This window comes from Harmonia axyridis, chromosome 6 (genome assembly GCF_914767665.1).
Source record: "Harmonia axyridis chromosome 6, icHarAxyr1.1, whole genome shotgun sequence".
In the NCBI taxonomy this organism is placed as follows: Eukaryota; Metazoa; Arthropoda; class Insecta; order Coleoptera; family Coccinellidae; genus Harmonia; species Harmonia axyridis.
In genome coordinates, this window is record NC_059506.1 from 29,426,148 (window position 1) to 29,440,459 (window position 14,312).

The window sequence follows — 14,312 nt, forward strand, 5'->3', positions numbered from 1 at the left end:
TTGCTGCTTTTGCAAAATGGCGGTTGCAACGATGCCACTGATGTCTCTCTCTTCGTCACAGCTGATGTGACGTGTTGTCCAAGTGATCTTTTCAAGCATCACTCACACATTCTTGGTATTCGATCCTCCTACATTACCTTCACTGGGGAAATTTCCTCTTTAGGCTTAAGAAAATAACCTCAATCTTCTCAGGGTTCACTTCGATTCTCCATCGAGCGAACCATGCTTGATGTCTTGAGATGGCTTCTTGTAGATACTTTCTCGCCATTTTTGGGACACTACAAACTTGAAAGAATGGTTGTAGCGTCAGCATAGAATGCCTAGGAGGTTTTCTTCTTTTTCGACATGTTGGATACATATAATGTAAATAACAATAGAAACAGCACGGAACCTTGCTGGATGCCGGCTGAGAGTGCCCTCTCTGAAGATAGTACTCTCTGCATGCATTGCAGACGTCTCAGGATTACATTTTTAACAACTTCAATCCTCTGAAGATGGGACTTTGCGGTGTATCCCTAAGGCAGGCATGTGTAAGTCATGACCAGACGAATGGTGAAATTGTAAAAAAAAAAGCTTGTTCAAAAGAAACATTTTGCTGCTTTTGAAAAGTGGCGGTTTCAACGAAGATACTACTGTCTTTCTCTTCGTCAAAGCTGATATGACGTGTTGATTCTAAGTAATCTTCTTTTTAAGAACCACTCACACAAACTTGGCCTCGGTTTTCCATTCTATCCTCCTACATTACTACGTCCCTGGGGATCTTTCCTCTTTTGGCTGAAGAGAACAGTCTCACTCGTCTCAGGATTAACTTCGATTCTCCATCGAGAGAACCATGCTTCAAGTCTTGAGATGGCTTCTTGTAGACACTTCGTTGCCATTTTGAAGCACCACAAACTGTCAAGAATGGTAGTAGCGTCAGCATAAAGTGCCTTGGAGGTTTTCTCCGTTTTCGGGATGTTGGATACATATAATATAAATAATAACAGAAACAGCACAGAACCTTGCAGGACTCCAGCTGAGAGTTCCCTCTCTGAAGATAGTACTCTGACTCTAAACCTGCGAGAAGCAGGTAAGAGGCCTCAAGTTAAACCATGGAGACGCTAGCAGTTTGTATGCGTAAACAGGAAACTTTTATTATATTCATAATTAGAATTGCAAATTCAAAATTATAGGTCACTGGATCCTTTTCGACATTCAGGATTCTTGAGAGGCTGGACCTACGCGTATTCACAATCACAAAAAAAACCTCATAGTGTTTTTGTGGACCATCCGTCCATTCTACATATGAAACTACAAATCTAGATCTATATAGACTCTAAATTTCTATTCTATTCCTGAAAGTTGAAGAGTTTGTCGTTATATTATTCAAGAATATCATTAGGTAACTTTCAACATATGGAAATGCTGTTATTCCTCTCTCGGCAACGAACAAGGCCAAAAAATTTCCACAAATACCTGACCGGCAAATAACGAACATAACCTTCTCACTTATCTTGTGTGCTCTACTTGAAATCCCACGAATTCAGCAGACTAAGCTTTCAGCAAACTGTCGAGGTCTCTGCGACCAAAAATAAGTGGAGATATCACATCGTGATACGTTAGAAAATCTGATTATTATGTGGCACATTCCCGTGTGCAAGCAAGTGTACGAGTATGTTTGTTGGTGTAGTTGAAACATGATTAAGAAGCGGAAACCATTTGATAAACGAAAAGGCAATTTGATACGCTAACCGATCGATTCGGTTCAGGTTGATGAGAATGGGAAGAATTGGAAAAATCATTTTGCCAGTACAAATTGCTGGATCATAAATTTGGAACATATTCGGAAAATTTCAAGTCCCTGTTCAAAATGATCTTATAACAGGCGGCTGACACTGGCGTGGTTATGATATGGTTTCATAAAAAATAGAATGCTTTAGGTAATTTCAATTTGAGATATATATTATATGACTAGAAGTTACGGGACCATTGCATTCAAAAAGTATGCTAGAAGAATTGTTGAAATCCTTTTTTTTTTTGCTCAGTTGGCACTCGGTGACCGAAATCTCAACATATCTAAATGAACAGCCACTGTAATGGCCCGATATGACGTCGACGGACTATTTGCTGTTTTTAAAAATCAAATTACCACATTGAAGCAATAATTTCAAGCCGAATACAAAGAAAACATGAAAGTGAATGCGTGGAAAGGCATTTTTCAAGTCTGATACTGAATTGTAGATTTCATTGACTAATTCCTGCGTTCAACTTCAATTGAATCATTTTGAAGAATATTTATTTTGAACTATTTCAATTTTGCAAGATATAATTAATGAATTTTATTTAAATTACTCACAAACGTGTTGTATAGGTTCCAGAGCCATCTGTTGCAGCAGTTTTTCCACATGTTTGCTATCCTCTGTGTACAGTTCATGTTGGGAGATTTCATAGATGAAGGAATTGATTGTGGAGTTTGCACTGAAACAAAATTTCAAATTAAAACTGAAAACTTTTTCGTATCAGCTTCATATAGATATCACATCTTTCACGGATGTAGCCTTTCATACAAAAATGGAGATTATTGTATTATACGATTTAAGAAAAATAGTTAGTTTGAAATTGCATAAAACAAGGTTGATAAAGTCTGATTTCATCATAAATCATAAAACTATAAATAAGTTATCACGAAATATAAAATATTCAAATAGTTCTTTATACAGCAACAACTTAAAAAACCCTTTTCTACTCACACTCACAAGAGCAGAATTAGACGTTTTTTATTCGAGTTGAATGCATGGATGGGGTAATTTGGCTGATGTAACATAAGACTCAACTGAAATAACTACACAGTACACCACCAGTTCTTCAAAATCACAAAATATCTGAGTTCGAAAAGGAATAGGAAAGTTGGTATTAAAAATTCAAAAAATCATCAACTTTCAAACTTCCTATTCGAAGAAAAACATTTCAAATCAATAATGACGAGTGAATAGCATACTTTTCAGTCATTAATTCTTTAGAATAGAATTGAAATGTGCCAGGGATCGATCCTTGTGGTACACCCTCGGGTACACCTATTCCAAAGCATCGACGCATAAAGTAATTATTTGAGTTGAGTAGGCACTTATAAATGAAATTAGAGGGGCATAAACCAGCTATCTTCCAATATCTGCCAATACAACAGAAGTGAAGAAATAAGTAAGGAGAAAATAAATCATTGATACCATTCATCAAATAATAAATAATAAATTAATTTCTCATCTTTCCAAAAAAAAAAATGAAACATCTCGATAAATCCGGAAATAAAGGAGCGGCCCCACGAACGGACAAACCATCCGACTTCTCCGTCAAAACCGAAAATGCAGCTCGGTGCAACCCAATCCGAACAGTTTTCATCGCGACATCGCTGTCGATTAGGTAATTCGGTTAACAGCGAAGCCGAACAGGAAAGCATTTTCGGCGTTCGGTTTGTTTGTCTCATCGTTATACCGATATGATTTATTGGCGTATCGCGTTTTAATGTTGAATATCTTGCTCGGTACGGTTAAAAGGAGAAAAACCTGGCAGCTATTTGCATATTCGTTCCCGTCCTGGGCCATGCAATTTGTGATGTATTTGTGGGTAATGATTGGAATATATTAAGCGGCCCCGTTGAAAAAAAAAAGGGAGAACGTTTTCGGCATGGTGATTTTCGTGAATTTTTACGAGGGAATTAGTTCGGGGTGAATGTCTTTGGGGTAGTTACAGAGAGGATGTAACAGGGTGGGAGTTCAGTATGAGATGAAAATGGGGATGTGAATTAGTAAAAAAGTTGGTTTATAATTTTTTAAATCTCTTAAAAATTCGTGAATTGTTGAGAATCGGTCAATGCTTGCTTAACTAGGAGTAATTAATGAAATATACTTACTGACAAAGAAACTGCAACACCCAGTAAAACATAGATAGTATATCAAGGAGTAAATGATTGAATTTGGAGAAAAAAATCGTGAAGTTTTTTCATGTAAACAATTTTTGTTACTTAAATATTGTAGCCGTTTTTCGCAAGTTTTTTGAATTTTACGAAAAACCTGCTGTTCGAGGAGATACAAAGTCGATGTTTTAGTTGTTGTTAAAATGCACGTGTACGCGGAATTTAACGCCAGCTAAGTGAATTTGAAAGAGGTCGAATTATTGGTCTACGGGAGGCGGGTTGTCATTTCGAGAACTCGCTAACCGTAAGAACAGAAATCCAACTAGTGTTATGAGATGTTATCAAGCATGGTTTGATAATGCCCAAAATCGAAGAAGAATAGGCACCGGACGTCGAAGGGGCACAAATAAAGTTCATGGTCGACGTCTAAGACTTATCCATTATAGACCGATTTGCGACAACTCGATTTTTGGCTGATGAGTGGTTAGGAAAACAAGGTCATCCTGTAACTGTCCGAACGGTTTACCTCCGGATAAGGTCGTTTGGACTGCAGCATTATCGACCTCATCTTGTGTTACCACTGACGGTTGAGCATCGCCAGCAACGATTACAGTGGTGCAGAGAACGTCAACAGAGAACGAATATGGAATGGCATCAGGTTGTCTTTTCTGATGAATCTCGATTCTCCTTGGGTGCACATGATGACCGAAGAAGGGTTAGATGACGTAGAGGAGACAGACGTGAACCTCAGTTTGATGTTGAGTGTCATGTACACCGGACAGTAGGGTGCTATTGCATATGCAAGTAGGTCACCTTTAGTCTGTATTCGAGTTAACATGACAGCGCTGCGTTACCTTCAAGAAATAGTGGTGCTATATGTTCTCCCATAGCTTAACCGGCTCGAGAATCCAATATTTCAGCAAGATAATGCCCGACCTTATGTTGCCAGAGTTAGTTCAAACTTTTTTGAAGCGACCCATGTAAATATTTTGCCATGGCTGCCCAGATCCCCCGATCTTTCGACCATAGAGCATGTTTGGGACATCATGGGTGAAGGTTTGGAAATTTACCCAAGCCCCCACGGACTTCTGCGGTTCTGAGACATGTAGTAGAGGTAGCTTGGAATAGTATCCCTCCAGAAGAAATAGACCATCTTATTGCATCAATGCCAAAACGTATTGGGTAGTGTATAGATAATCGCGATGGACAAACACATTATTAACAAATTCATTAAAAAAAATTGGGAACCCTTTTCCTTCAAATTTCGTCCTATTGCAGATGCAATTTGTGACAATGTTAATTTTGATTGCTTGTTGTGGGATTTGTATTCTCTGTATTGTAATATGTTTGAAATATTTTGAATTAATTTCCTAGAATTAACGTTTTAATTTCAAGGGTGCAGCTCGTGATTGCAGTAGGTTCTAAATTACAAAAAAAAAAATAGCAGAAAAAGGGCACCAGGCATTTTGGAAATGTATTTTAACTCTTTAAAATGTTCTACAGAAACCACCAACAAATTTAAAATTCATTCAAGATATATCCTGCAATAGAAATGAATTAAATTTTAAAAACTCAATGGAAAATAATACAATTCAAGCAAAACAATAATAATTAACACTCAAATTTTATGAGAATTTGCATTCATTCACAGTAATCTTATAAAATGTACATGAAATAAATGGTGTCCAATTTAGGCAAATTCAATGGAAGAAAATAGAGGAAATATGGTCGTTATTCTGAATAAAATAGTGTCCAATTTAAAAATTTTGAAATGTAAAAAAAAAGAAGAACCTACTGTGTACCAAAACAATTGTAATGTTCTCACATGATGAAATAGCGCAAATAAGGATAACTTATATTTAATATCAATTGAACGGATTTACAATGAGAAACGACTTCTTCTTCTTGTTCCATCTCTTATCGAAGGTTGGAAACCATTTCAGCAATGCGGATTTTGTTGAACGACTAAGACAATCGAATTCTTGGAAATTATGTTACAAAGAATTATAAATTTCTTGGTGTCAGTCACCCAAATCCTACGATCGGATTAAAGATTTTTGAAGTATTTGCATTCCAAACCGTTCAGAAATTCCAAATTGAGAATTATTGTTCGAACAGATGTTGATTAACCAAAATAAATTTTTCGGCCGAAGGTGAATCGTTAAAAAACTTCATCTCATTCGTCTGTATGATTTTTTGCAGTCAATCCAGTCTAGACCCAGAGAACTGAAATATCTAGATCGTAAAACATCGAATAAAACTCAACCTCTTCAGAAGTAAATGAAAAAAACTATGAAAACCCATTTCCCTACTAAATTCCAGAAGTAATTCCAAACTTCCAATATAAAAATGAATTATATCAGGATATTCGATCCGAAAGATACCTCCGAACATTCTTCAATAAACAATTAAACTTGCCGTAAAATAATACCTGAGAAATTTAACTGTCAGCCAAGTCTCAAATTAACAGATTATTTGAACTCCAGTGACTTCGAAAGTTTTTGTCCGGAAGGTGAAGTTTAATTACTTTAACCAGTATTTTATGGCGTTAAAAGTCTTAGATACATCTGGTTCTGGAGGTAAGCGAATGTGTTAATTTTTATATTTATTGCGTGCTGTAAAAGCGAACTGAAAGAATAAACAATAGCACCAGTGGCACATAAAGATGGATCAATTGATTCTATGGCTGGAATTGTGATAGAGATCTCACATTTTACGATCTTTTTTTATAGGTAGAGAGGAGACTGTCAGTGGGTTACAGCAGAATGGGGTCGGACTCTAAACAAGTGTATCATATTCTCGGTTGGATGACAAAATAATACATTGCACATATACACTGATCAACAATTGCTAGGGATCACTTATGAACTTCTCTTCATTTGTATTTTTTTCAAGTTATCTCGTGAATATCTGTACATTATATGTTCTCTAAGGAAAAAGTGAGATGTTTTGAGTTGATTATATCAAAGTCTCAAAGAATGTCATTTTAATTGACGATAATGCCCGTCCACACCGTAGTCGTCTGGTTAATGAAGCGCTAGAAACTCATGCTATTGATAGGATGGACTGGCCAGCTCGCTCTCCAGACATGAATTGCATCGAACATGTCTGGTCTGAGATGTCTAGACAACTGTCAACCTTAGAACAACCGATCAATAACCTGGAGGACCTTTCTAACGCTTTACGGGATATTTGGACGAATTTGCCCCAAAATTTTATAAATCGTTTGATCGAAAGTATGCCTCGTAGGGTAGAATGCTTGAGACGAGCTCGTGGGGGACCAACTAGGTACTAGCTTAACCGAAACTTCAGCCTTCTTGTGGTTTCATCATAAAATTTTTATGTTATTCAAACACAGAATTTTGAGTGTTCCTAATAAAGTCTTTTTTTCTCTCCAACTTTCCATTTTTTCATTCTTTTCTCAAGTGAACCATATTATCAACTGAAAATACTCTGATATCTGACTAAATTTATAATCTTGGAGCGAATATTTCAGAAATAAATTTAGAACAAGTAAGTGATCCCTATCAATTGTTGAGCGGTGTATCTTGGGATATACTTCTTGAGTAGAGTATTTATGAAATCACAGAAGAACGTAATCATAATTAATAGAAATATTTTGCGCTTTGATAGAAAACTGTAGAGGAGATTCAAGCCAGAAAATTTATAACTGAATTGGTAATATTTCCTCACAGTAGATGTCAGGATAGTTAATTTTTCAAAGGTTATGGGATTGTAACAATCGATGTCAAGTTACAGAATATAGTTCAATGTCAATGTGACAGATTATAAGTCGACTGTCGATCACAGAACAGCGTTAATAATAGAATTTAACATGTCAATGTCAAGGTTACAATGATAATCTGATGCTCGTGATGATTTTCTCACATAAAATTCGAATTCACATGGAAACTTCTAGCCAAGTAACAGTAACAAACTATACTTTCTCCACGGCTGTTGGAGTAAAATAAAAAATAATGAGTATATTTCCAAATTTCAAACGTCAAAACCTATTTTATAATGCACTTCTATTTATTGTATTCTGATGACAAAATATTTAAATTGAAAACTGAAGCGGATATATTTTGTGAAAAATACATATTTTTTTAGAAAATGGAGTTATATTTGTAAGCGTATTATTCGTGGTTGAGGACCTGTTCACTACAGGGCTAAAACCGGTTATTGAAGAGATCAACCAGCGTGTTTGATATGCTCATCCAATTTCGAATTGAATTTTCAATGTTTGCTTCCATTTCATTGATAAATCATGAAAATATGCCAGAAACACGTTTTCCCAGAAAGATTCTTCTTCTTTGTTTCCTTCCAGTCCATGAAATAGGTATAATACCTACATATATAGGTAATATATATCCTTTGATATCTGAGGTAGTAAACTTTCTGCCATCGTATGAGCAGATTTAATAATTTCAGATAGGGCATGTTTGAATTCGAGATCTTATTCTCCTGATGCATCCATTTTTATTTTTTCAATGCCAAATATTGAATCATGTTATTCAAATCACAGATAGATTGTATTTGCTCTGTAATTGAAATAACAGTCAAAATGCTTAAGAAATCAGGTATTTCAGTATTATTATTACATATCAAGTGATGGAATACTAAGAAATGATCAATTTTGAAATGAAAATGAAAATATTCTATAGCAGAAGAAAAAAATTGTTCTGCATTTGAAAAAAAGGAAAAATAATAACTTTCACATAAATTTAGAAAATCTCAATATGCGCAAGGCACTAGAATTAGATATTCTGAGACTTTTATCTGAAAATAAACGTTACAATAAGTGAATATGAGAATTTGTGATAGTGACACACTTTACATATCTTCTAAAACAATTGTTGTACCAAAAAAAACCTAAAGGTTTCTTCTGATTTCATAATTTTCTTATTGATGTGACACTTCTTCTTCTTGGCGTGCCCTATCCGTTCCGGAAGTTGGCAATCAACATGGCAAGTTTTATCTTGTGACACTACACAATAAAACAGCTAAAACATCAAATAGCTTGATATGATTCAAGAACTTGATAAATAAATACTTGACTTTACTTGAGATTGAAAAACTACTACTTGACTTGAGCTTGGCTTGAAATAAAGTTAAGCTCAAGCAAAGTATCTCAAAACCAAGCCAAGCCGTGAATCCCTATACACACATTTCGAAAGATTCCATCGAATTATTCCATGCTTTTCCTCCGATCTATTGTGTCGAATTGAAAAAAAATCGCTTCCTATTACAATCGAATTCAGCAATTCAAATTCATCGTACAAAATTCGAAGCATTTTCGCACCATTTGTTCTCTCGCGTTGCACACACAGTTCAGATGATCTTCATGCAGCCCATCATCACAATGCAACTCCTGTTAAATCTCGTATCGACGAGCGGTTTCACGCGTAGTAGGTGTAAAATTGGACGTAAAATTAATCAGGCCTATACATACAGGGTCAACGACAGTCAACAATTGAGAATAATGACGATGACCCAATCTACATATCAAACGGTTGATCAATATTTCGTACATGGAGGCCGCTCTGACAAACGTAATTCATTGATGCAAATGGTTTTGAATAATTGAAACGAGGAGAAAATTGGATTTCCCAATTTTTCCGGCACAAGTCACGAAAGATGGCGCTGTCGATATCTTGTAGATTGATTGATTAGTCGACGTTGGCTGTTTGCAAAGGAGTCGGTAATTGAAGTGCTTCCACAACATTGGGCATTTTTCGCCTTATACAGGGTTAGAACTATTTAGAGGGGCACTACAGGGAAAAAACACTTCCATTTATTAATCTCATTTTATGAAAGAACCGAAAATATCAACTTTTTTCAAATAGAAATATAAATTAAATCACAATGTATCATAAAAAAAATAAAGAATAATAAAAAATAAAGTTTCTTAATATTGAGAAACCTACAGGCTCTGTTTTATTTCCTAATTTTCCATCCAGGATCTGAGACACATGACTCATGATGCATCTTATAGATTTGTCGCCTAACCTATTGCGGGTTTTTGTTACTGTGAGAGCAGCTCTGGAAAATTCTCTTTCAAAAGAAGCTGAAGATGCTGGCGTTGATGAAAAATCCTTGACCATTTTGGCTGAGTTTGGAAATATATTTCTGAAACTACCAATATCTACATAGATTTCGCTGGGGGAGTTACCCCCAGCACACCAAAATCTTTTAATTCCTAATAATTTTTTTTTTATTATTACTTGCTTTTTTATTTCTTTTGATTAATTGGGGGAAGGTTATGTCTCCAATAACCTCTCCCGTGACGTCTATGTATGAATAAATAATTCCATTGGCCCTAACAGAATATGCACCGTGAGAGAAATTGCAAATTTCATATTTAATACACACCCCAGACAGCATAATCGTAGGGGTATTCCAGAAACCCACCAGGTAATCTCCCAATGGTCTTTTCGGACTCATTAACCTCGCCAAACTAGAAACGCCCATCACCGAAGACTCAGAAATAAAGGGTTCACAAGACCGGATGATGTTTTATTCAATTCCACATTCTGGCATGTTTTAGCCCGCTCGACGCCCAGACCTGGACTGCTAATTACAATAAGGCCCGGTTTACAACCCTATTTTATTAAGTAATAAACCGGGGGACGGCCACCCCAATTTATGCAAGTGCTGAAAGTCGGGCGGCAATGAAATTTTACAACTTTTCGTCGGTGCGAATTCGAGGCTCCGTTATCGCCTCGTAATTCGCTAATGAAGACGTTTCTCCTATTACTCAGTATCAAAAGTGAAATATACTCGAGCGTTGCGCCTGAAGATCATTAAAAAGTGCGATATTATCGCTTATCAACAAGCAATAAAAGAGTGACGATCCGTTATTTAGGGACTTTTTTTCTAACGGAGGCTGTTAGGGCCGGATGGAAAGTACAGATTTGGGAATGGAGAGGGTCCTTGAAGAGGATAATTAGCAGGATTATTTCCGTTGGGGTGTTGTTCTTTTCGCTCGTTTACTGTTTTAGATTTATCGTTTTTCGATTCTACGACTTGGATTTCTTGAAGCAATAAATCATCTTCATCGTTGCTATTCAACAATAACAGGCCAAATGAAAAGTCCCCGGTGTACCATAGTAAAACACATTTTTTTGGCAAAATTGGATTTTATTATTCAACATAGTTGCCTTCGAGGGCGATACAGCGATTATAGCAATCTTCCAACTTTTCGATACCATTTTTGTAGAACGATTTGTCTCTCGTTTCAAAAAAAGGCCTCAGTTTCAGTGATTACTTCTTCATTGGCGCTAAATTCCCTTCCAGCGAGAATTCTTTTGAGGTCTGAGAACAGGAAAAAGTCGCTGGGGGCCAGATCTGGCGGAAACGGTGGATGCAGAAGCAATTCGAAGCTCAATTCATGCAATTTTGCCATTGTTTTCATTGATTTGTGACACGGCTCATTGTCTTGATGAAAAAGCACCTTTTTCTTTTTCAAATGGGGCCGTTTTTTAACGATTTCATCCTTTAAACGATCCAATAACGCTATATAATAATCGCTGTTGATGGTCTAGCCCTTTTGGAGATAATCAATGAATATTATACCTTGCGCATCCCAGAATACTCATGCCATAACCTTGCCAACTGAGTGTTCTGTTTTTCGTCGCTTTGGATTCGGTTCATCATATGCAGTCCACTCAGCTGACTGTCGATTGGACTCCGAAGTGAAATTATGGAGCCATGTTTCATCCATTGTTACATATCGACGCAAAAATTCAGGTTTATTGCACTTAAACAGCTTCAAACCATGCTCAAAATCATTAACACGTTGTTGCTTTTGATCGATTGCGAGCTCGCGCGGCACCTATTTTGCACACAGCTGTCTCATATACAAATATTCATGAATGATATGGTGTACACGTTCAGTTGATATCTTCACAATATCTGCTATCTCGATCAACTTCACTTTACGATAATTCAAAATTATTTTGTGAACTTTTTTGATTTTTTCATCGGCGACAGCCTCTTTTGGGCGTCCACTGCGTTCGTCGTCTTCGGTGCTCATTTCATCACGTTTAAACGTAGCATACCAATCAATGATGGTTGATTTTCCTGGTGCAGACCACGGAAACTCTTCATCAAGCCAATATTTTGCTTTAACTGTAGTTTTTCCTTTCAAAAAGCAATATTTTATCAGCACACGAAATCCTTTTTTTTTCGAATAACAAAAGTAGCTACACTCACAACGCAATATCTCACAAACTAATGGTCGGACTGCTGTCAAATTTTGACACGTATCGTTCGAAGGGTTGGTACTAACTAAAAATCATATGGATTCAATAAACCGCCATCTGTGCATCAGACCAGGGACTTTTCAATTGGCCTAATATGTTTGGTTATTCACACATTTTTTTGGTATACTCCGTGTACCAATTTGAGAATGTAGCTCTTCTTGAGAATGTATTATAGTTACGATGCTTTTTGTGTAAAAACAGCGAAAAAAAAAGGCATAAGAGAGTTTCTGCCTCAAATTGAACCAGCAATTCAAAAAATATCATTAGTTTGAAATACCTCTGTGACGTAACATTCTTCCTTTTGAAAAATTGAGAGCCATAAATAATAAGCCAATTTTTGAAAAAACAGTAGCACCGATTATCTCGAAATACGAAGCATTTGCGATCAGAAGTTCGCAGTTATTCACTAACACCCTGTATATGCAAACAGCAGTTGAAAATTTCAATATTCGATTCAGAATTATATACACATACTACATCATGTAACCTATCACAGCAATTCCTAATACTTTTTTTAATTACATCTAATTCCCATCAAGTCAAAAATTTATTAAAATGCTGCTACATTAAATTTTCACCAGCATAAATCCAAATGAAGATTGAAAATGCGTAAGTACCTTTCAGATCAAAAGACGTCCAACAATAAATAATAATAACTTTCTCCATTCTTTCAGACCCTCAGAAGAAATTCAACTTTCTCTCGAAAAAAAAAAGGATGTCCAAGCCTATATATCCGAACCCCTCGAACAGGTTATAAATTGCTAGGTGTCGACTTCAATTTGCAATTCTGTAGTTCCATTTCTGCGCAGTTCACTTCTCACAGGTTAGCGACAAATGACCAGCACATAAATTCCCAGTTACAGAACCCATTACCTTAGGACGAAAGGTCAGCTCTTCTGCCAAGAAGGCAGTGAAAGAGGGTGGGTTGGCTAGGGAGAAGAAGCAGCTTGTAAAAAAAAAGGGTAGGACGAGGGGTATGAATAAAAATAAAATGAGGCGTGACGTCTTATATTGCGGAGGATTGGGAATTTTTTCTTTTGGGGTGCAAGATGATGCCATAGTTAACAGACAATAATTGAAAAAAAAACAAAAAAACTCGTTCTGTAATAGTTGAAAATAAATTTTTTTAATTAAGTCGAAGAACTAGCAACTATACTTCTATACCTATACCTGATGTTACATGTTGAAGTGACAAAGTATCAGGAGCTTCCAAGTTCTCGTTAATTATTTATTTATTAAAGACTACAAAATCAAAAAACAATTTCATCATAGTAAATGACATCTCATATGATACTATTTTATAAAATGTCATTTTCTCTAATTCTGTGGTTATTCCGTTCATTCTTCCACATCTTGTAGAACAAAATCGTGCGAGAATATATCAGAAACGCACAGTTTTCATGGTTATATTTTATTATTATATGTTGGTACAACGAACATTCCGCCACGGCTTTATCTGTCAATTCATCAATTTGCCTTAAAGAAATCAGTTCTGCCAACCAACATTTTTCAATGCAAAAATCACTAAATGATATTTATGGAAATATTTCATAAATTTCGATAAAAATGAAATGAATTAGAGAAAATAATGTATAATACTCGTACAGAAGGCTCATTCTACCACTCGTTCCTTCAAAAACTCGCCACTTCCTGGCTCGTTTTTGAATTTTGAACTCGTGGAAGAATATCAATGCCTTCTGCACTTGTATGATATTATAAATAACTATACTATGATATCGTTCTGGTCGTTCACTTCACCTATATGAGATGATACGATTATGGAACATATACATTTGAACCAAGTCCGATCTATCTATCAGGATTTATTTCTATATTCTACTTGAATTTTATATGTTTCTGGTGATACGATCGATAAAAAATTACGATTAAAACTTGAAGAATAATAATAATAAAGTTCGAATAACAAGGTTAGGACTATTGAAATCATAATATTGCTCGAATTCCAAAAGAGATATCAAATGCCAAAAAATTGGCATTTGATAATCTGAAGTCAATAAGGATTCAACACCTCTGAATAATCAATTTAATTTGGTGTATGAAATATCTTGCCTAGCTTGCTCAAAATAGGTAATATTACTCTTCTGTGAAATAGGTGTGCAAATCAATATTTACACTTGAAATAACAATTGTGGAATGTT

The 14,312-nt window shown here is 35.8% G+C and overlaps 1 protein-coding gene across 1 annotated transcript in view; it reads right to left on the bottom strand.

The window, feature by feature from the left end:
* Nucleotides 1–14,312, bottom strand: part of LOC123682087 (extracellular serine/threonine protein CG31145) — a 183,336-nt gene that overhangs the window by 83,428 nt on the left and 85,596 nt on the right. Inside the window, exon 4 of the mRNA XM_045620483.1 lies at nt 2,336–2,457. Coding sequence (XP_045476439.1) covers nt 2,336–2,457 — 122 coding nt within the window. The remainder of the gene's footprint in view (nt 1–2,335; nt 2,458–14,312) is intronic.